The sequence below is a fragment of the Thalassophryne amazonica genome, chromosome 22 (assembly GCF_902500255.1).
Source record: "Thalassophryne amazonica chromosome 22, fThaAma1.1, whole genome shotgun sequence".
Taxonomy (NCBI): domain Eukaryota; kingdom Metazoa; phylum Chordata; class Actinopteri; order Batrachoidiformes; family Batrachoididae; genus Thalassophryne; species Thalassophryne amazonica.
In genome coordinates, this window is record NC_047124.1 from 31,357,492 (window position 1) to 31,380,629 (window position 23,138).

Consider the following 23,138-nt stretch of genomic DNA (forward strand, 5'->3'; position numbering starts at 1 on the left):
GTTTCTTTTTTGTGGGCAAGAAAGATGGCGGACTTCGTCCATGTATTTATTACAGGGGGCTGAATGAGATTACGGTTCGCAACCGATACCCGTTGCCATTATTAGATTCCGTGTTCACCCCCCTGCATGGAGCCAAGATCTTTACTAAGCTGGATCTTAGAAATGCGTATCACCTGGTTCGGATCCGGAAGGGAGACGAATGGAAGACGACATTCAACACCCCATTAGGTCACTTTGAGTACCTGGTCATGCCGTTCGGCCTTACCAACGCCCCCGCGACGTTCCAAGCCTTGGTTAACGACGTCTTGCGGGACTTCCTGCACCGATTCGTCTTCGTATATCTTGACGATATTCTCATCTTTTCTCCGGATCCTGAGACCCATGTCCAGCATGTACGTCAGGTCCTGCAGCGGTTGTTAGAGAACCGGCTGTTTGTTAAGGGCGAGAAGTGTGAGTTTCACTGCACTTCTTTGTCCTTCCTGGGGTTTATCATCTCCCCCAACTCCGTCGCTCCTGATCCGGCCAAGGTTGCGGCGGTGAGAGACTGGCCCCAACCCACCAGCCGTAGGAAGCTGCAACAGTTCCTCGGCTTTGCGAATTTCTACAGGAGGTTCATTAAGGGCTACAGTCAGGTAGTTAGCCCCCTGACAACCCTGACCTCTCCAAAAGTCCCCTTCACCTGGTCGGATCGGTGCGATGCCGCGTTCAAGGAGTTGAAACGGCGCTTCTCGTCTGCACCCGTTCTGGTGCAGCCCGATCCTAGTCGCCAGTTTGTGGTTGAAGTGGACGCCTCGGACTCAGGGATAGGAGCCGTGCTATCCCAGAGCGGAGAGACCAATAAGGTCCTTCACCCGTGTGCCTATTTCTCCCGCAGGTTGACCCCGGCCGAACGGAACTATGACGTCGGCAATCGAGAACTCCTTGCGGTGAAAGAGGCTCTTGAAGAGTGGAGACATCTGTTGGAGGGAACGTCCGTGCCGTTCACGATTTTCACTGACCACTGGAACCTGGAGTATATCAGGACCGCCAAGCGGCTGAACCCCAGGCAAGCCCGCTGGTCACTGTTCTTCGGCCGTTTTGACTTCCAGATCACCTATCGCCCCAAAAACCAGAAATCGGATGCCTTGTCCCGGGTGCATGAAGACGAAGTCAAAACGGAGTCGTCGGATCCACCGGAACCAATCATCCCGGAGTCCGCTATCGTGGCCACCCTCACCTGGGACATAGAGAAAACCGTCCGGGAGGCCCTGGTACGGAGTCCGGACCCCGGAACCGGGCCGAAGAACAAACTATACGTCCCACCAGAGGCCAGAGCTGCAGTCCTGGACTTCTGTCACGGCTCCAAGTTCTCCTGTCATCCGGGGGTGCGAAGAACCATGGCAGTTGTCCGGCAGCGCTTCTGGTGGGCGTCCCTGGAGGCCGACGTCCGGGATTATATCCAGGCCTGCACCACCTGCGCCAGGGGCAAGGCTGATCACCGCAGGGCATCGGGACTACTCCAGCCGCTGCCTGTGCCTCATCGCCCCTGGTCCCACATCGGCCTGGATTTTGTCACGGGCCGACCACCGTCCCAGGGCAACACTACCATCCTCACGATAGTGGACCGATTCTCCAAGGCGGCCCACTTCGTGGCCCTCCCGAAGCTCCCGACTGCCCAGGAGACAGCGGACCTCCTGGTCCAGCACGTCATCCGGCTGCATGGGATTCCAACAGACATCGTCTCCGATCGCGGTCCCCAGTTCTCCTCGCAAGTCTGGAGGAGCTTCTGCCGGGAACTGGGGGCCACGGTGAGTCTCTCGTCCGGGTATCATCCCCAAACCAACGGGCAAGCAGAACGGGTAAATCAGGAGGTGGAACAGGCCTTGCGCTGCGTGACGGCTGCGCACCCGGCGGCCTGGAGTACCCATTTGGCCTGGATCGAGTATGCCCATAACAGCCAGGTGTCTTCAGCCACCGGCCTCTCCCCTTTTGAGGTGTGTCTGGGGTATCAGCCCCCGTTGTTTCCGGTGGTTGAGGGAGAGGTCGGTGTGCCCTCGGTCCAGGCCCACCTGCGGAAGTGCCGTCGGGTGTGGCACGCCGCCCGTTCTGCTCTGCTAAAGGCCCGGACGAGGGCAAAAGCCCATGCAGACCGTCGGCGGACCCCGGCCCCTGCGTATCGGCCAGGGCAGGAGGTGTGGTTGTCCACGAAGGACATTCCCCTCAAAGTGGACTCCCCCAAACTACAGGACCGTTACATCGGCCCCTTCAAAATCCTTAAGGTCATCAATCCAGCCGCAGTGAGGCTTCAGCTTCCGGCCTCACTGCGGATCCATCCTGTTTTCCATGTGTCCCGAATAAAACCGCATCACACCTCACCCCTCTGTGCTCCGGGTCCGGCACCGCCTCCTGCCCGGATCATCGATGGCGAGCCGGCTTGGACTGTGCGCCGGCTCTTGGATGTCCGTAGGATGGGCTGGGGCTTCCAGTATTTGGTGGACTGGGAGGGGTACGGACCTGAAGAACGCTCCTGGGTGAAGAGGAGCTTCATCCTGGACCCGGCCCTCCTGGCCGATTTCTACCGCCGCCACCCGGACAAGCCTGGTCGGGCGCCAGGAGGCGCACGTTGAGGGGGGGGTCCTGTTGTGTGGGCCGCTGAAGAGGAGGTACTGCTGGCCCACCACCACCAGAGGGCGCCCTGTCTGGAGTGCGGGCTCCAGGCACCAGAGGGCGCTGCCGCCTTACAGGAGCAGCCGGGGTGACAGCTGTCACTTATCACCTACAACAGCTGTCACCAATCATCTGATCTGCAGTGGTATATCAGCAGGACGACATCTCCACCTCTTTGCCGAGATATCGCTCTACCTAGAAGGTAACATACTAAGCTGACTGTGTTTTTGACAGTAACCCTTTATTACTTTTGTGTGTTGAATAGCAGACATTCTTCCAATGAGAGGTGGAGGTGGTTTTCTCTCCATACGGATTGCTGGGTGCGAACGCACCCACATTTAACTGTTTTTGTTCCTCGCCAGCAGTACCAGATCCGACACGCGGAGGCAGTGGCCACCTGGGAGTTCGGGACTTGGCGGCTCCAGTATTCCCGGGGTTCGGTGGCGGAGGAAATCGTGTGGTTCCGGTTCTGCTTTGGACAGACGTCTCTTATCTTCGAGCCTGCCCACGTGACACATTCTTGTGAATTGACCTCTTTGTCTATTGTTGTGATCCGTTGTGTTTGTTGTGCCTATTCACAACAGTAAAGTGTTGTTATTTGACTTCCTCCATTGTCCGTTCATTTGCGCCCCCTGTTGTGGGTCCGTGTTCCTACACTTTCACAACAGACAGTGCATGTCAGAACACAAACCAAGCATGAAGTCGATGGAATTGTCTGTCGACCTTTGAGACAGGATTGTTTCGAAGCACAAATCTGTGGAAGGATACAGAAACTGCTGGTTGGAAAATGGAAAAAGTTCAGATCCACCAGAACTCTTCCTAGATCTGGCCGCCTGTCTAAACTGAGCGATTGCAGGAGAAGGGCCTTCGTCAGGGAGGTGACCAAGAACCTGATGGTCACTTTGTCAGAGCTCCAGCATTCCTCTGTGGAGAGAGAAGAGCCTTCCAGATCTCTGCAACAATCCACCATTCAGGCTTGTATGGTAGAGTGGCCAGATGGAAACTACGCCTTGGTAAAAGGCACATGGCAGCCCGCGCGGAGTTTGCCAAAAGGTACCTGAAGGACCATGAGAAACAAAATTCTCTGGTCTGATGAGACAAAGATTGAACTCATTGGTGTGAATGCCAGGTATCATGTTTGGAGGAAACCAGGCACCATCCCCACAGTGAAGCATGGTGGTAGCAACATCATGCTGCAGGGATGTTTTTCAGCAGCAGGAAGTGGGAGACTATTCAGGATGAGGGAAAGATGAATGCAACAATGTACAGAGACATTCTGGATGAAAACCTGCTCCAGAGCGCCCTTGACCTCAGACTGGGGTGATGGTTCATCTTTCAGCAGGACAATGACCCTAAACACACAGCCAAGATATCAAAGGAGTGACTTCAGGACAACTCTGTGAATGTCCTTGAGTGGCTCAGCCAGAGCCCAGACCTGAATCTGATTGAACATCTCTGGAGAGGTCTGAAAATGGCTGTGCACCGACGCACCCCATCCAACTTGATGGAGCTTGACAGGTGTAATTGCTGTAATTGCTGCCAAAGGTGCATGAACAAAGTATTGAGCAAAGGGTGTGAATACTTACGTATATGTGATTTCATAATTTTTTATTCTTAATAAATGTTAAAATTAAAAAAAAAAGTTTTTTCATGTTGTCATTATTAGGGTTGGGTATCGAGAACCGGTTCTTTTCGGGTATCGTTAAGAAATGATTTGATCCACCGACATAAATAGCCTTTTTGTTTAACGATTCCCTTATCGGTCCTTCAGAGCGGCCATTGTTTTTGAGAGTGCTTGTCGGGAAAATGATCGTTTCTCTACGTTGATTACAGACCCTGCAGCGGCTCTGTAATCAACCGCTTCTGCAGAGCGACGGCACTTTGAAGCATGAACCAATGAAGCGGCGCTTCGATCCGCTGCTCTTCAGAAGCGGCAAATCTGTTTCTTAAACCCTCTAAAAGCCATAAAAATATGTCAATCGTGAGTCACTTTTGTGTGGATTAAAGTCACTAACTGGGACTTTTCTTGTCTTGTTGCAGTCAAGAAATGAGAATCGTCCTCCGTTCCATTGGCACAGCTCCAAACATTGCATAGTTCTCTGCCGTGACAGAGTCCGATCGGAATTAACAACTTCAAAACGAATTGCCACTTTAAATAAAATGACACCTCTTTCCAAACACTGTAATACAGACAATAAACTACAATCGCCTAAAACGCTTTTTTCCTCTCAAAATGAGATGTCCTGCATTCTTTATGAATTACATGCTGACGTGCAGCACAGCACAGCTGCAAGAGCTCAGCTCAGATGTATGGAAAGGCATTCATGCGAATAATATCTGAAAGAAAATGCTTTTGATGAAAACTACAGATTTTGTTTATTTCTATTTATGTTCAGAGATCAAGGATCCACCATGTAGAGTTTATTATGTCCAGAGTTTAAGGATCCAGTGACCGATTTCATATTTATTTACTTTAAGACTCAATAAAATGTTGTTGACATAGAAAACCTGTAAAGCCTACTTTCAGAACACAGAAAATTCACAAGAGGAATCGATAAGGGAATCGGATCGATAAGCGGAATCAATAATGGTATCGATATTGATAAAATCTTATCAATACCCATCCCTAGTCATTATGGGATGTTGTGAGTAGAATTTTGAGGGGAAAATTAATTTTGGAATAAGGCTGTAACCTAACAAAATGTGGGAAAAGTAAAACGCCGTGAATACTTTCTAGATGCGCCGTATGGACACACAAACCACAGACAGTGTGCCGTTACTGCGAACAAAAGATTCAAATTCAGAGGAGCATCTCACTATTAAAAACTTAGCTTTTATCAGGAAAAAAATCTGAAAATTTATGTGGTTTTCAGTCCAGGTATTACGTTAATGTTTTTCATTTTAAATCTCTTACTGTATAGTATTACATAGAGTGTAAAAATGACCAGAAAAGGTGTCTCAGTGTGTATGGGACACACATTAAGCAGACTGATGCTCTGATTTGTTGGTTGCTTGGAAACAACTTGATTAGTGCATTGGAAAAAAACTGTCCTAATCCAGCGGCAATTAGTGCAAATTAATTAACTACTCAACTACTTTATTAACTACGTAATTAAATTATTCTGAGACGGCAGATGAACATCTGAACTAGCAGAAGTCTTACATTAAGAACAACAGTGAGCAATTTTGTGAGGTCATTACACACATAAGATATAATTTGTCATCAGGCAAGATGATGGGACATAATTATGATAATCAGGGACTGATCATGGGGACTTCAGTGTCTTGAGAATGAAATACTACAAATATGTAGCATTGTCAATGTTAACAAAGCCTGGAAAGTTGGGTAGCAGCTGTAGGAGATTTATCTTTACAGATTCGGGACAATAATAGCTGAGTTTTAATGGCTTTCAGCAGGTCCAGTCCACTGGAGCAGCAAATCACACTGTCTTAATAACTGAGACAGATTATTTTTTTAATCAATTCACTGCAATAATCATGTTAAGATTTCTCACAATGATTTCTTTACTCCTTTCCGGGGCCTATTGAAATCAACCACCGACCTCTTTGTTGAGTTGATATTCGGTGATGTGACTGGCAGAACATTTCCTCGTGTAGTGGGATTGTTCAAGTCCTTTCACAAAAATGTTTTCCATTAAGATTCCAACTTCAGTAACAGACAGCACGTTTTCTTTATGTTTTAAAACAGCTCAGCATCTCACAGATGATGTTGCTGCAGCTCACTGATGTCTTATTTATATCTCCAGTGTTTGTCCACACAATACAAAAACAACAACAACAATAACAACAAGAACACATTTATTCATATAGGACGTAACAGAAAACCAATTTAAAGTGTTTTAACTCATCTAGACTAAAAAAAATGCACATCAAATTCTGGGAATAGAGAACTGGTTTACAGTTGAGAACTGGTTTCAAATTTTTAAATACATCTGAATTGTATGTGTCAGATTTGATCAATTACTCTTACCAATATTTTTCCTCACAGTTCCGCGTTGGAAGCTCATGTGTCATGATGTCAAACTTTGTGTCCAACAACTAAGATAGCTGCACTAAAATTTTGGACACAGACTCAGGAATCAAAAAAGGAATTGAAAAAGAATGGGACCAATAGGCAAAACCGATAACAGTATTAATATTGTTAAAACCTTAAGAATCCCTTCAGGAATTTTCTGAGTGTTATGCTAAGATTGGAAGCAGAGAAGAAAGAAAAGGAACATCGGTACAAAGAAATATAAGCCTCCAAAAATCCCCAGCATGACCCACCGCTATTTACAGGAGATATTCTGTATTTTTTGGACTTTTTTTTTTAAAGCAATTTATAGATTTAAAAAATCCTGCATTATCATCTACGGCCACAAGATACAGGGCCACCTTGTCATGCATGTAGATGGCACCATCTACATGCATGACAAGGCGGCCCTGTGTACGGATCTGAAAGAGGTACTGTGATTCACTCTGGAGCAGAAGAAGGCGGTAGTGCACCATTAAACTGGATGCCAACAGCTGCAAAACACCAAGAAGAGCTGAATAGGATGGATGTGCTGAGTCTAAGAAAATGAATGAAACTAATAAATCATGCTCTCAAACTGAAAGACCTTGCTCTTAAATAAAGAGAGGGACCATAACCTTCATAATACTCTAGTTTGGACTGTGTGGGATAATTAGAACAGCAATGAGCAGGACAGCTGGGCTAAGGTCAGGCCAACGATTGTTTTTAACTTGTGTAGGAGTTGTAAAATGCTAAGCTACACTCAGTGAGGTAAAAGTGCAAAGCCACAAAACAGATGTTTTCATCTGAAGCAATTTTTTTAGTTGTTTGTGCCTCATACAAAAACAATGATCCCGCTAGTCTCTGCTCATTCACGCAGTGTTTGCATTACGAACAAATAATGCACCAATTAAATTAATTTTACCAGTTGTACGAAGTGACAGGCTCACCTTTCAAAAATAAATCTTATAGATCAGTGCAAATTATATGTTTTTGTCCCCCAATTCATTACACCATTTTTGGACTGATAAATCTATTAACAACAACGTATAGTTCAAGAAATATGATAAGTGCCCAAGTTGGAACTAATAACATCAGCTGTGAAAGATTCGCGGTGAAACATGCTGTGGCACAATGAATGGTGATGGTCAACACCCTCGGTTGATTTCTGTTTTGAAAATAATTATGTAATCAGCAGTCATATATTTCCCTAACAAGAACATACACAATCAGTCTTGGGTGCCACTAGAGGGTCTCACAACCAATCACCTTAACCATATTGAGATCAACGGGGTGGGTAAAGTTCCATCTTACTTTTGCCAAGTGACTTGAGGTGACGTATGTTGTAATTTGGCGGTGCATGAATAAACTGAATTGAATGAGAAATGGCACAGGACTCTCGGAGATGTTCAGTTCTGTTGTGAAGCGATCACCGCCTGACAGTGACCGTCCAAACGACAGTAGGTCAAGTAAAACACGATCACCAATGCAGACAAGAGCTCGACATTGATAAACCGAAAAATTTTAAATTTTAACATAGCCAACACCAACTCCAAATATGAATCCATAAAAACTACACATCACCACACTGGAGTGAAAATTAAACAATCATGATCCGTTTGTAGTGCAGAGAGTTGGCTTTAATTCAAGGGTTTTAACAAAAACAGTTTGCTTTCTCAATACCAAAGCGCGGTGCCGTTGGAACACTCAGGGTTCAAGGGACCGACAGGTGTCTCTCGGAAAGGTAATATTACGGCTGAACTGCAAAACATCATGCAAGAGTACATCTAACCACTCTGTGCCCAGTGCACAGCTTTGTGCCAAAATTTGCCATCACTTAAATCGCAGTGCCCACTCGGGCACGGCCCATATGGATCTGCACAGCTCATTTTTGCATCCAACATCAAGCTGAGGCCCAAAATGTCAAAGCATGGAGCGTGAAATGAAACACCACCACCTGAGGTGGACAGAACATGTGCTGATAATGGACGAGGACCAATATCCCAAAAGTAGCCCTGAGATGGTCTCCACCTGACACCCCAAAACAACATTAAGGGCCCAGCTAGAGGAGATGAACCTCTGCTGGAACCAGACACAAAAGACCGGAAATAATGTCAGCTTTATGTCGAAGGAAGACTGAAGACAAAAAAAAGAGTGAAAGTGACCAAATGTGACCAAGATGAGATCAAACAAATAAGTCGAAGCTGTCTGTGTATTTGTCTCTCTGTCGAGGAAAAAACAATTGGAGAGACTCATCACGAGTGCAGCCAAAAACTGCTGTGAGTAAAGTGTACTCATTTTTACTGAGGCCGCACAGTCCTTGATCATTTTTAATTGCTGTAAAATTCTCAACTGGATGCAAATGCACAATCTGTTTCATGGCCGTTCAAGTCATTGATGGCTCAGGTTGTTAAAAAAAAATGGACTCAACAGAAATGATTGATTTGTATTTTCTACTGTAAATGGGTCTATTTTTGTTTTGCAGTTTCCGTTGAGAACCTCTTTTTTAAAATTTATGAATAAGAAACGGCTTCAGGTTGTGCTCGCGGCCCTGGTGTGGGGGGGTGGGGTGCGCACATGGAAACTCTGCATACACGAACCGGCCTGGTCCATCTTTTCTGACATTCCCCCCCACTTACATGTGTCCCGCAAATCACACGGTGCTGCTGACGGAGGTAACAGGTGCATTGTGTGGTGACTGCTGTACTGATGGGAGCAGTGTGATTAGTCTCCTTAATAAAGACCACCTCCTCCCCCAATCAGGTCTAATTGTGTCTGGGTGTCTCACTGTGTGTGTGTGTGTGTGTGTGTGTATGTGTGTGTGTGTCGGATGGTAGGGGGCCCAACAGGGAGCAAATCACCAGGAAGAAATCACCCCCCGCCACAAATAAACACCGCCAACACGCTCCGTCACAAATAAAAAGGTCAGTGTCATTATCGTTACAGAAGGAGGATGGGTGAACGTGTGTGCACGTAGGTGTGCAAGTGCGAGTGTAGATGCAGTGAGCAGTAATGTGTACATGAGAGTATGTCTGTTCCAACTCTCTTGGAACACAAATGCAAATATGAAATTTAAAAGGTCAACGTCATTAACGGACCACTGGCAGCTGAAGGTATCTCTAATGGCGTCACGGGAAAGGTAAGTGAATAAAATCTGTCTCGATCATTTTGCAGAAATCACGTGCATGCAAACAAACAACTACACTAGGGCGAATCTGAATGATACTCGCTCGAAAAAGGGGCCAGCTTCCAATATAATTAAGCCTCTTTGTGCGGCCTTGGCTGACTAAGTAAAAAAAAAAAAGGAAAAAAAAAAAAGGTAGAATACAGCTCATCTGCACCGCCATAGCAATCGCAAACACATACGCACCAAATTGGGGGGTGCAGGCGGCCTGTTGAGGAACTCCATTGTTTTAGTAGCTTTGTCTTCTCGCGCAGTGGGATGTTGAAGTATGTGTATTCCTGCATGTTAGTGTCTCACAAAGTGGGTGTCCAAAGGGGACACGAGAGTTTCTACCAAGATTAATGGAGCCAATCTCCCGAGTGATCCAGAAGACTGACCAAACCGCCTTATCCCGCTTTCTTTGTCTAGTCTATTCCCAAACTCCCTGCGCTCCCCCCCTACCTCTTTTCCCTGAGTCTACCTCTAATTAAGTGAATCAATCAGCAGCAAAGCCGAAGCTGGACAGATAGTACTATGCATGTGTGTTGGTGTCTTGCTGGAATGAGTCTGTTGTATGATTAAAAAAGGGAATAGGAAAAAATTTTAACAACTTATAAAAGACAGAAAGCACCAAAGGGAAGAAAATCTGATGATAAAGATTCATAGTCAGGCTTCATTCCTCTGCAGCTATCAGCCCAGACACATGGACAGACACTAACCTTTCCCACTGAGCTAAAAACCATCCTACTCAGCTCTTATCTTACGGTCCTAGTGGACAATTTATAGCCACTGTTCAGCTCATAATCATATCATTAGGTAATATATCCACGATATATAAATACATCGTTTGACGCTGCTGGTGCTTGGCGATAGGCAAATTCTTGTCAATATTTCTTATAAGTCTAGCCCTAGACAGTAGCGGAGTTGCTTATTATCAGCATTTTAGCTGAACCTGAGGTATGATAGTCACTTTGACCTCATGTGGCATTGCACAAAGTCACTCTGTCCATTTCTCCTGAAGAGATACCACTGAGAAGGGTCAAAGAATTCATATAACGTAATGTATTCAATAACTACGGATCACGCCAATGGTAGATGCATACATAAATAATGTCTCCATGCTGCAAGGGACCGGCAAAACAGTCCAGATGGCTCATATCATGGAGCAAAAGGTTAGAAAAGGATGACATGCATATATTCAGTGAGCAGTTTATAATGTACACCTTTCCAGTAGCGGGTGTGAAACGGTTTATATTTCTCACAGAAGCGCTACGTCACAAGGACACCGACGGATGGTGTGACTGGGAAACACACAAGGATCTACATATCGTTAGTTCAACCGCTATCCCACACATCTACCTGCTCTGCGTAGAATTCAATCATAATAGACAGGTAGTCCGTGGCATCGAACGCTTCTCCAACACCACTACGCCCATGCAATTAGCAGGTGGAAGTGTGGACCCACTGGTCTCCCAACCATCTCCACGTAGCAGGAGAAGCAGAGATTTGGCAGAAGAGACAAGAATTTCAAATCTTCTCCTGTCCACTTTTGATAAAAATGTACTCCTCTCTTCAATTTCCTGCTTTTTTTTTTTTTTAGGACAGCCCACTTTAAGGTCCAGCGTGTTCCACTTTTAGAGGCACTCTTTAGTCCAAGTGTACTCATTTAAACTTGTTTGTGTTGCTGTCGAACCGAATCAGTCTGTGTGATTTTCCTCCGACGCCTCTCCTTAACAAGGCTTTTCAAGCTGCAGAAGTAAAGTCCGCTGGAAATTGTATTTATTTATTTATTTATTTATTGGTTTGCAGCATTGTATGAAGCCTCCAGGCTGCAGTGCATAGAAAAAAAAAGAGACATCGGTAACTCATAATAAACCACCCTGTCTTGTACCAACCATCATCCCACAGGAACTGAGCTCAAACTGTATTTGTTCCTATTCTGATATTCTGCCTGAAGATTTTTTTTTTCTTCAATATCAGTATATTTTTATGCACCAAACTGCTGTCAGAATGTTGGCTCAAATATCTGTATGTTCAAGCAAATGTCAAACTGCCACTTGGTGTGTGCGTGTGTGTACATGGCAGGCACTGAGCTATTGCATTATTATATTTGAGCTATTACAGTTAAATTTGGCCATAAAGTCTTCAGCCTGATTCCATAACATACAAATGACACATTTTAAACACTAATGTCTTCCACCAACTCAAACTACTGCAGACTTTAATGTACGCTCCAGTGACTTGGAGAGAACAGATGCGTCTATAAATGTGGTCCCCTATGGTTTTCCGTACGTGGTGGCAGCCAAGGTGTAGGTGTGTTTAATGTGGTGTAGCGATATTGAGTTCCCCCCCCTTCCCATCAAGGAAGCGGGTTCCGATCCCAGTGGTGTGTGTGTCTCTCTCTCTCTCTTTCTCTCTATCTGATAACACCTGGCATAAAGCATTTAAAGGGAACACGTAGAGAACGTATACACATGATCTGCTGCCTTCGTCCTTTGTGCAGTTTAGTAAACTCAATAACTTTAGAGGGCGGACTACTGGTGCAAAACTACAAGATATTTGAGAATCCCATCTTGGATTCTGGCAAGCCATGATGGGTACTTTGCATTATTTTATAGAATAAAACAACTCATTATTTAAAAACGAGGGGCATACAGACCCTAACCAGGATGTTGGAGCCCAACCTCGAATTTATGCAAAGTGATAGCAAGATATAATCTGCAGTCACAGATTTCAAAACAATCCATGAATTCTTGGTGGTGTTACGGCGTACAACAGGCTTCAAAAACTCTACCTACTGGAAATTATAATCAAAATGTTACGAAGGGGAACATCTCCAAGGTGTTAAGGCCTTTTTATACATCTACTACTCTGTAACTCTGTGGCCACACAGTCTTTGATGCAGTCATGAAACGTTTGACGTTCTGTCGAAGTTAGTGGGTGTTGCAAAGCAATTCACTGCAAGAACAGTAGGGGGTGTGATGTTTTTCGTGAAGACTGGCCTACTACCCCATGAAAGTCATTGATTGTGAAACCAGAAAAGTGAAATTCCAGAAATGTTAGTGGACCAATCACAGCCAATGGGTTCTCCAAGCGGTCTCCCCCGTCTCGATGGGTAGTTACAATTTTTGAGAGGCACACATCAGTCAGAGGCTCAGAGGGGGCTCACAACAATGCAGAAAACTCTGTGTGGCTATGGAGTTGGAGATACAGAGTAGTGCTAGCACGCAAACCTCTACCAACACTAGTTTCCAATTCCACAAATTTCTACCTTGGAAAAAAATTTTCAAGGTCAAAGCTCTGTTAGAAGTGTCTTTTCATAAGCTAAAATATAAAACAAAATATAGATCAAAAAGGCTTTTTCAATATTAAAATCAAATATCGGCTAAATCCTCAATATGGATCAGATGAGAATCAAAGTCTGCTCCTTGAGAGTACCAGTTTGTACCTCACTGTCACAAATGAGAGTGATTGAGGCACTTTTGGTTGAGATATAATGCAAAATGTACACCAAATGGGCTTTTCAATCTTAAATTCAAATGTCCATAAAATCTTCAACCTGGATCAGATCTGGATCAAACTTTGTCAGGTGATAGTGAGTGCCAGTCTGGCCCTCACTTTCAAATTTGAGATTGATTAATGCATGTTTGCTTAAGATATAATGTAAAATATACATTAAATCTGATTTTCAATGTTAAATTTAAATGGCCACAAAATCTGCAATCTGCATCAGATCTGGATCAAACTTTGTCAGACGATAAAGGATATCATCCCACACAATGCTGTCAAATGTGAAAGAAATTTGATCTTTTTTGACACAGTTATTAATTTTAGAACATTTGTACAATGTTAAAGGATAGGGAATTTCACATTTTTCCCAAGATTTTTGCTGACTTTGACCTTTGACCTTGAAAATTTAATCAGTTCTTGCCTATCGTGATATGAATACTCTGTAAAAATTTCGTATCGATATATGAAAAATTGTGGGTTACAGGCTGTTCACAAACAATCAAACAAACAAACAAACAGGGATGAAAACAGAACCTCCACCCAACTTCATTGGCAGAAGTAATAAACTGGGCTTTGGTGAATCAAGTTTCACCTTGATACATTAAGTGTTTATCAAGATATTGCCGCCACTAAGTTTCAGTATAGCGAGTTGCACCTTGATATACATTTTTCACAAGATATGCCGACACCAACATGCAGCTTAAAACACTCAAAACCTAAGAGATAATGGAAATAATCAACTGAAGCAAATATAGACACATGAAGGCACATTCCTACTCCTGCAAAGCTACACAGCACATCTGCTCCTTTATTGGAAGCCCGAGCAACCATTATACAGCATAGTCACTATCATATTTAATCATCCATTGCGGTCAGAGAGCTGGGGAGATTCACCACCTGGCCAGCAGGAAGCCTCTGACACAGAGGACAATAGCAGCTCACATACCTGTTTTCACTTTTTTGTTTCCCCATTTTTGTCTGTCAAAACACACCAGAGTCAGGACCATGACAACTACAAACTTTAAGTCAAAGTAGAGGGATATCTGTTGAAATATATTATAATTGAAGGTCATCAAAGAAAACAGTGACAGCTGTGATCAGGAGATACAATAACACCCAATAATACAAAGATATGCATGAAAAAGTACAGAAACACATGTACGCCACCCTGGCTGTGGAGCAGGAATGGCACAAGAAGAACGGAAGGCTCTTTTATTTAGACCAATTAAAAAGGCAAAATGCCCAAACAAAGGGAGTGTTTTATTGCACTCCCCACTATCAGCAGAAAAGGCTCATTAGACACAGCGGCGTAATTAGCAAGATGCTGCACTCCTCGTTAAGGACGGGGCCGAGCCGTAAACAAACCCTGCTGAACTCCGCGTGCCCACGGTCTCCGTATCTCTGTAATGAACTGTCACCGCTGCTCCTTGCAAGAAAATCAGGCGCAAAGACGGGAAGGGTCTGAAAGCAACAAAACATAACGCGTGCTGATCAAAGGGAAAACAGCCGAGGTGCAGTCCACCTCGATGTGACGCCGTCATCACTGACAGCAGCGCGGTCAAAACACAGACATCACACACATACGCACACAGAAAAGCCCCCACATGTCTTCACAGCACTGCTGGCATAGATGGCTAACCTCCACCAAACAGTGTGTGAGCTGGAAAAAATAAAAAACCACCACCAGGAGTCTTTACTCTCCTGCTGCTGAAATCCTCAACCTGCCTCGCGTCTGTTCTGAAAAAGAAACTACTGCCAATATCAGCAGCATGAGCCTCGGTTTATGCAAGTTTATAACAAGGCAGTGATGCCTTGATGTCGAGGTTGTTTTAGATACTTTATTTGGAAAGCTACTCAATCACTTCCCGTGATCTGCATAATCTACCCCTATTAGTTTTGGCAAAAGCGTCCCTGTGAAACCAGCTTGAGTTCTCGGCTGAAGCAGTTGTCACACTGTGACAGATTGAGGTAACATATGGGCCTGAGATACAAAATTTGATATCCGCTAATGTCCGTTTTTGTCCTGTACAAATCCATTACCTATTTAACGCATTTCTCAAATCTACCACAAAGCTTTGTGCATGCTCAAAACTTTGAGTGGACAACAGATGTGGAGCTCCTCCAGTGGTTGCACATTTATTCACCGTTTTGTCCCGTAAAATAACTACTATCACCTGTTTTACTGTACATACTGAACCACTTTGGTTCCATGTGTTACAAAACAAAATCCACACCTCTGTTACCCGTAACAAGATCACATGAGCAGAGATACAATCAAAAAAAAGAAAAAAACACTTAATTTTGAAAGCATATAGTTTAGTCTTAGTTGAAGTCTTGATTAAAATGCCATGTAGTTTTAAACCCTTGTCACACCTTGACAATTTGGTCAGCGCATGCTGAGCGTATTAAAAACACTGGCATACATCTAATAAATTACAGGTAAGTTTTGTATAAGTTAAGAGCATATTGAAGCACGCTGATATACGTCTTAATATGGTGAGTACGTTGAAAAGTTTTTGGGCATGCACAGCATTTTGGACATATGTCTGATATGCCCCACATACGCGGGACATAAGTTGTAAGTAAGCGATTGCTGATACAGGTTTCTTGTAAGTTACTCATAAACCGAAATCCGTCCAATGATGCTGTCCAATGATTGGCTAAAAAGCTGCAGTCATCAAGGGAACAGTTCAGACTGTTTCGAATATTAAAAACCATTCACACATGGAGTAAACATAAAGTCTTAATCTTATCTGTTCACTTCAGTCGGATTCATCATCACAGCCTGACAAAAACGTATCCACATATAAAGCATCCTGATTTTGGAAAATGACGTCTGAAAATACTTTAATTCCTTGTTGCATTTTTAAAGAAGTCCCCATGTGTTTTGTCTCTCAGCCTGATCCAGAGAACACCCGCACTTTACGCGGCTCACTGCCTCATTCATTCGTCGCCTGTGTGAGTCACTGCGGCACATTCATTCATGTCAACATTTACCACAGGCATCAGCCGATTCCTCAGCATTCTGCATGCAATGAAAATAAATCCCATAATCCACCAAGCCAAAAATAAAATAAAATTTAAAAAATGTTAATTTACTCTGTTTGACCTCCGTGTGGAGGGGAGAGGCCACGCAACAGCGTACACGTGCTCAATGACATGCTTGTCAAAATTTCTGTGTTCCACCAGCCAAACAAAAGGGTTCCGTCCATGATGGAAACGCAAACAGCAAGCCTTAATTGTTCCGACCTACACCATACCGTGCAGTACCGACCCAAACCACTCAATGGAAACGGAGCTGTCAGCATACGCTGGCTAAATCATCATGGTGTGACAGCTGCATTACCGTATTCGGCGCACTTTTCAAATGTCGGCATATGCTGGCTAAATCGTGATGTTGTGATAGGGCCCTAAGTCATGAATTATTCACCTCAATTGTTTTAGTCAACTAAATCTGCAGGCTAAAATCTTATGGTGTTTAGTTGACTAAAGCTAAAACAATTCAGGTGATTAACACTAAACATTTTAGTCAAGTCTTTGACAAAAACTAAACCAAAATAAGAGGAAGGTGGATGCTCGTCCATACAACACTGATTGGAAACTTTAAAAAAAAAAAAGCATAAAAGTCCAACATCCAGCGTTAAACAAAAGTAGGCATTCAATTTCAATAGGAATAAAACTAGAGTAGCGCTTGGAGGGGAATATGAACGTTGGTGCAGAGTAAAGACAGCTGATCCTTCAGATTTAGCTGACAAGTTTGATTACATGATCGAACGTGGGCATTTATTTGATTTATTTATGAATTGTGTTTTTTTGACAGCCTAATGAATAAAGATTACGTTGATCATAATGCGAAACAGAGTTAAAAGAATTTTTTTGTTACTGATACCAGCTGTGTGTTCGATTCATTAAACCACCCCCCCCCCCACCAAAAAAAAAATGTCTTTGCCACTGAAACAGCTCCTCCAGTGTAATCTTAACCAATCAAGCGAGCATAAAACGATTACATAACGCAGACCAAAATACTCACCAAGGTAATGTGACAGATCGCTTATCAAAAATGCCACAAATCACAAATAACTGTTAAAATTTGAAGAAAAAAAAAAAAAAGATTTTTCTCTGCTCACATCATCTGTGCTGATATCAAGATTTATGACAGCAGTCTGGTACCGCCACAAGATAGCATGCATGCTATTTCTATGTTCCCGTTGCTGCTATGACCCCCAACATATATGTACTGGAGTAAACAAATGGTTCCAGAACAAAATATATTTACAGCAGAATGTGTACTTCGTATACCTGGGAAACGGATTGGACACCTTTAAGTTGGCATTATTTCCTCTTTGGAAAGTAGTTGCAATTAACACTGTTAAAACAAAGTCTGTGGCTAAGTAACTAGGAGGTTATGGCTTTACGTGTATGTTGGCAGGATCCTTTATAAAACAAACAAATGAATTAAAAACAGATTTTAAAGAAACCCATCTGAAAAAGTTATTTCAAAAAGTGTACATTTTGATGATGATCCACATCTTTTCAAACATCAAAATCTTGATAAAATATATAGTAGATCTATTTAAATATGGATCAGTTAGAGATGCAGATCCAGCAGCATTACGCTGATTTTTGGAAGCTGCTCCACATTTTTTCAGGCAGGAAGTCGCTGGGTTTTTCAAACTAAAGCGTCTGCCTGTGTAGTCATACAGTAACAGTGTTTATGGGTCACATGCTGACAGGATAAATTTGAGTTATAAATCCTTTACTGCTCTGTGTACTGCTCCTTTACTGCAGTGAGAAGAACAGATATAAGTGTATATGTTTGTGTGTGCATGTGAGTAAAGTTCATAGAACCACCCACCAGCTACAGCTATAGACTCTGAAAGGATCAAAAACTGTTTCCATCGCAATTATGATCTTTTGAGATACAGGTGGCAAGTTTGGCACCATAAGCTGAAAGTGAAACACAGAGAGAAGGTACGGGTGTGTGCGTGCATGTGTGAATAAAAACGAATGTTCTGGAGATAGAAAAATGCTGCCAAAGTCACGAGTCCTCCCTGCTTTCCTGATAAGAACAACATATGAAAAGGAGAAGCAGAATAGAAGCATGTATGTGAGCACCAGAATACTACTAGAACACACTCTATGTATGTATGCGAGCGAGCGGAAGAACACGTGCAGGAGCGAGTGGGAGAACACGTGCGAGTGTGAGCAGGAGAACATGTGCAGGGGAGCGAGCGAGAGAACACTTGTGCGAGCAAGCCACACGGGTGGGACAACGTGTGCGAGCGTGCGGGAGAACACGTGCGAGTTTGAACGGGAGAACACGTGCACGAGCAAGTGGGCGGGAGAACACTTGTGCAAGCGAGCGGTATAACGTGTGCAAGCGTGCAGGAGAACACGTGCGCAAGTGGGCGGGCAGGAGAACACTTGTGCAAGCGAGCAGGACGACACGTGCGTGCGAGCGAGCGGGCGGGAGAACACTTGTGCAAGCGAGCGGTATAACGTGTGGGACAACACGAGTGTGCGAGCGAGTGGGACAACACGTGTGTGAGCAAGCAGGTGGGCAACACGTGCAAGCGAGTGGGACAACATGTGTGCACGAGTGACCACTTGTGCAAGCGAGTGGGATAACACGTGTGTGTGAGCGTGCAGGAGAACACGTGTGCGCGAGCGGGCGGGAGAACATTTGTGCAAGCAAGCGGGACAACATGAGTGTGTGAGCAAGCGGGACAACATGTGTGAGAGACAACACGTGTGCATGGGCGAGCGGGACAACGTGTGCGAGACAACATGTGTGTGAGACAACACGTGTGCACAAGCGAGTGGGACAACACATGTGCGAGACAGGGAATTAAAGGATTACTATCCAAGATGTAAGTACGTGGTGTAAGTCCATGTGGAAAACACAGAGGTCTGATAATCCCGTACAGACCGAGCAAGCGAGGTTAATCATTTATTATACGGCTATTATATATATGAAAACACAAACTTACGGTCTTGCCTGAATATGAAAGCTGCTGACGGTTTTGGGCTCGTAGTCAGACACCTGTTTGCTTCACCTCCATGGTCCTGTCGTTATTTGGTTAGCTTTCAATCTGTGTTTTTTCAGATGCTGTTTAGAGATTATGGAGAACGTTCACGTCTGACTTGACTTTTCTAATCGTGTTTTCAGTTTTCTGGTTTGTGACAAATGGGATACGCGTTTCAGACTGACAGTCACAGTAACCGGTCGGATATTTTCCCATATCCGACCGGTTACCGTGACATCAGCTAATCAGAGTGTGTGTAGGCTCACAGCCATATAATAAAACTACTTACTTATTAACTAATTATAATTTATTACTCTATTATCAACCTTAAACAGCTGCGCTAAACTTTAGAACCGAGCACCAGGACAGGGGTCAGGCCTGGGTTTTGTTAAATGTAGATTTTAATGGCTTATTCCTTGATTGACAGTGTGTGTGTGTGTGTGTGTGTGTGTGTGTGTGTGTGTGTGTGTGTGTGTGTGTGTGTGTGTGTGTGTGTGTGTGTAAAAAAATAAACGTGAAATGCAGAATTTATATACATATGTATGAAAGACTGAGAATGAATTATGGCTTAAGCAGCTCCTCATACATACGTGAGCGCGTCTACCCCTGAAACCAACAAAAATCAAAGTGCTGTAGCGGGAGTGCACTCGAGGGAGTCCTCCTCCACTGAATGGAGACAAAGCGGACGCTGTGCCAAACAATCACCAAACAGAAATTGTTTTCTTTTAGCCTCTCGACTCATGGTAGGTACTTTCACAGAGACATTGTGAAAACGTGATTTTGTGTCTGAAAAAACAAATCAGACTGAGTGATTACGGTTTTAAAGGTACGTATATAAAGTGTACAATCATCGGATAATGTTGAAGAGCAGATACAGATACTGCACAAGTGGATGTGTAATGTCCAACACATTTTAACAAATGGATTAATTTGTTTTGAAAATGTATATCTTTAAATTTCGTCCCTTCACCACCATAATGAGAGTTGCAATGATGCAATCAAGACGTGCACATAAAGACGTGCACACTTTTCTCAGCTTTAATTTGAGGGGTTTGACATAAACATCACATTAAACATTTAGGATTTACAGTAATTTTTATACTCAGTCTGTCTATTTTAAGATGAAGTAAGTAGTTGGACAAGCTCCAATATGTCAAGAAGACTCTGGAGCGAGTCGATGTATTACTGTCAAAGTTCCTGAGACGCCTTCATAAATGTAAATATAGCTTTTTGAACAAGCTCCAAACCACGGGTAAGAGTAAGGAACAGGAAGGCCAGATTAGACTTTGCTAGAAAACATGTCCAGTCATGGAACAAGAATCTTTGGAGAGCTGAAACCAAGAGTAACTTGCACCAGAAAGATTGGAAGGGAAAAAAAATGGTATAGCACGTCATCTATCACACATGGCAATGTTATGGCGTGAACATTTACGGCTGCCAGTTGAAGTGGATCATTGATTCTTGATGATGTGACACCTAACTGAAGCAGCACAATGAATTCTGAAGTGTACAGAGCTACATTATCTGCTCAGATTCAGCTAAATGCTGCCAAACTAATGGAACAGAGGGCAAAACCTATCAAGTGAGGAAACTCAGCCCCTGGTGACTTCCACGGGTACCAGAGTTCAGTCCGTCACTGTGACTGATGCAAGAACCACTCAGACCAGTGGATTCATTCATGAGTGGCCTGCATCAAGAGAATTTGCCACATAACCAATTTTAGTTTGAGTTTTTCGTAGACGGGAAAATGGTCTTGAACTGTCCTAGGAGACACACAATTAGTCTGCTGTGGTTCCATCCTGTTTTCAGTAAATTATTGTATATTCAATTACTGTAAAGCAGTTTTAATGTGAAAACTTTCATAAATTACAGATTGTAATTACACTGTAATTATCCTGTGTAACTCTACAATTTGAATTCTTAACACGCTGAGGTTGAAATGCGTGCTGGATTGTTGACATCAACTCTTCATACTTTTCTATAACAGTTCAAAATCAATACAAACATTGCACAGTGCAAAACCTTTTATGACATTATTTTGTTTGCCTAGCCTTTGACCCCCCCCCCCATTACAGTCACTAATCACCCCCTTAATTCCACCGTTTGCTGTTAAAATTACAAACGTTCTTTTGAGGAAGTCCAACAGCAGAACATCACTCTTCGAAGTTGTAAATTGGAGTGAGTCTATCTTAAAATTTTTGTAATTCCTGGATGATTCCGGCAAATTTTTTTTTTTTTTTTTGTTCAACTGACAGAAAATCGAACTTGACAGTTAACAGTTCCATCACATCTTGATGGCATCATTTCAACCACATTCTGGGGGATGTACAAGCAAAATGACAAAAATCGTGTCACTGTCCAAATACTCATGTACCCCTCTGTACTTTATATGGGTTTAAAGTATTCTGCTCCGCATGTTACATGATAAAATTTGAAAATAAATGTGTGTTTCTCACCTGTAGCAGTGGTCTCTGAACACCCAGAACCTTCATGGTGTCGGCGCTGGCGAGGATTTTCAAAGGATCGGAAGCTTTGCTCACAGCCTCGATTTCCTTGTTGATCTCTGTTCGCACCTATTGAATTAAAACAGAACTTTCAATGCTAACGGTAAACGGTGACATGTTGAAAAGACAGAAGAATACGACTGAAAATCTGTCATTCATATTGGAAAACGCAGTGGGCATGTGACTACTCTACACCAATAAAGGCAAACAAAATGATGTCAAGCACAACAAATACATCTTGTGCACAGAAAACAGAAAAAAATTTCGCCTTTATATTTCTAGTTTGCATTTCTTTTCCTTTACTTACTGTCGACTTAAGGAATTTGACATTTTTAAAACATGGGAGTTTTATCAATGTTATGCTGAAATTATTTGCATTAATGTCATAACTGACATAAATTACATTATTGTTGCATTAGACAAGAAACAACATTGTGCATCACTTTTTACTGATTTGTCAAAAGTGTTTGACATTGCTGATCATGATATTTTAAAACTTAGATTCCTTCAGTCGGGACTCTCAGAGCAAGTAGTCACTTGGTTGTCAAACTACCTCAGTGACAGGTCTCAGTGCATTAAATATGAGGGTCTGTGTTATGAACTTATTACTGTCCACAAGGGGTGCCACAGTGTTCTGTATTGGGTCCCCTTTAATTTGCCATTTATATCAATCATTTGGCCTCTAATGTGTCAGATGCTAATTTGCATTTTTATGCTGATGTCACAGTTATTTATTGTCACTGAATCCCTGCACAAAGCCTTTGTCGCTGTCCCACACTCATTATGTCAGCTGAAACTGCTCCAACCTTTTTATTTGTGTCTGTGTAATTTGTATAACTGCGCTTTGTATTTGCTGCTGCCTATCTTGGCCAGGTCTCCCTTGAAAAAGAGGTTCTTCATCTCAACGCGATTTTCCTGATTAAATAAAGGTCTAATAACCTGATCAGTTTAAAAATGATCTTTGTGATTTATTGAGCAATCTAATATATTTATTTGCAATCAAGGCAGGCAGAAGTAGATCTTTAACAGAGGCAGTGCAGCATAATGCATGGCTCTGCTGCACACCCCAGGAGCTCAGTATGCTCCAAAAAACATCAAACTCTACCAAGATATCCCCAGACAAACAGCTTCAAAATTTGTTCCATGAAAGGACAAAAGGTGCAAACTGTCATTTTGCAGCTATGCTAACAGCTAGAAGTCTCCAACAGTGCCGACGTATCTGAGCAACATATTTAATGCAGAAATCTAACCTGTGTGAATATGGAAGGTGTGTTTTC

At 43.3% G+C, this 23,138-nt stretch overlaps 1 protein-coding gene across 1 annotated transcript in view; it reads right to left on the reverse strand.

The window, feature by feature from the left end:
• The window catches only part of exoc4 (exocyst complex component 4), a 318,954-nt gene that overhangs the window by 113,373 nt on the left and 182,443 nt on the right, over positions 1 to 23,138 (reverse strand). The window contains 1 exon segment of the mRNA XM_034163907.1: positions 21,814 to 21,930. Within this exon segment, the coding sequence (XP_034019798.1) occupies positions 21,814 to 21,930 (117 nt within the window).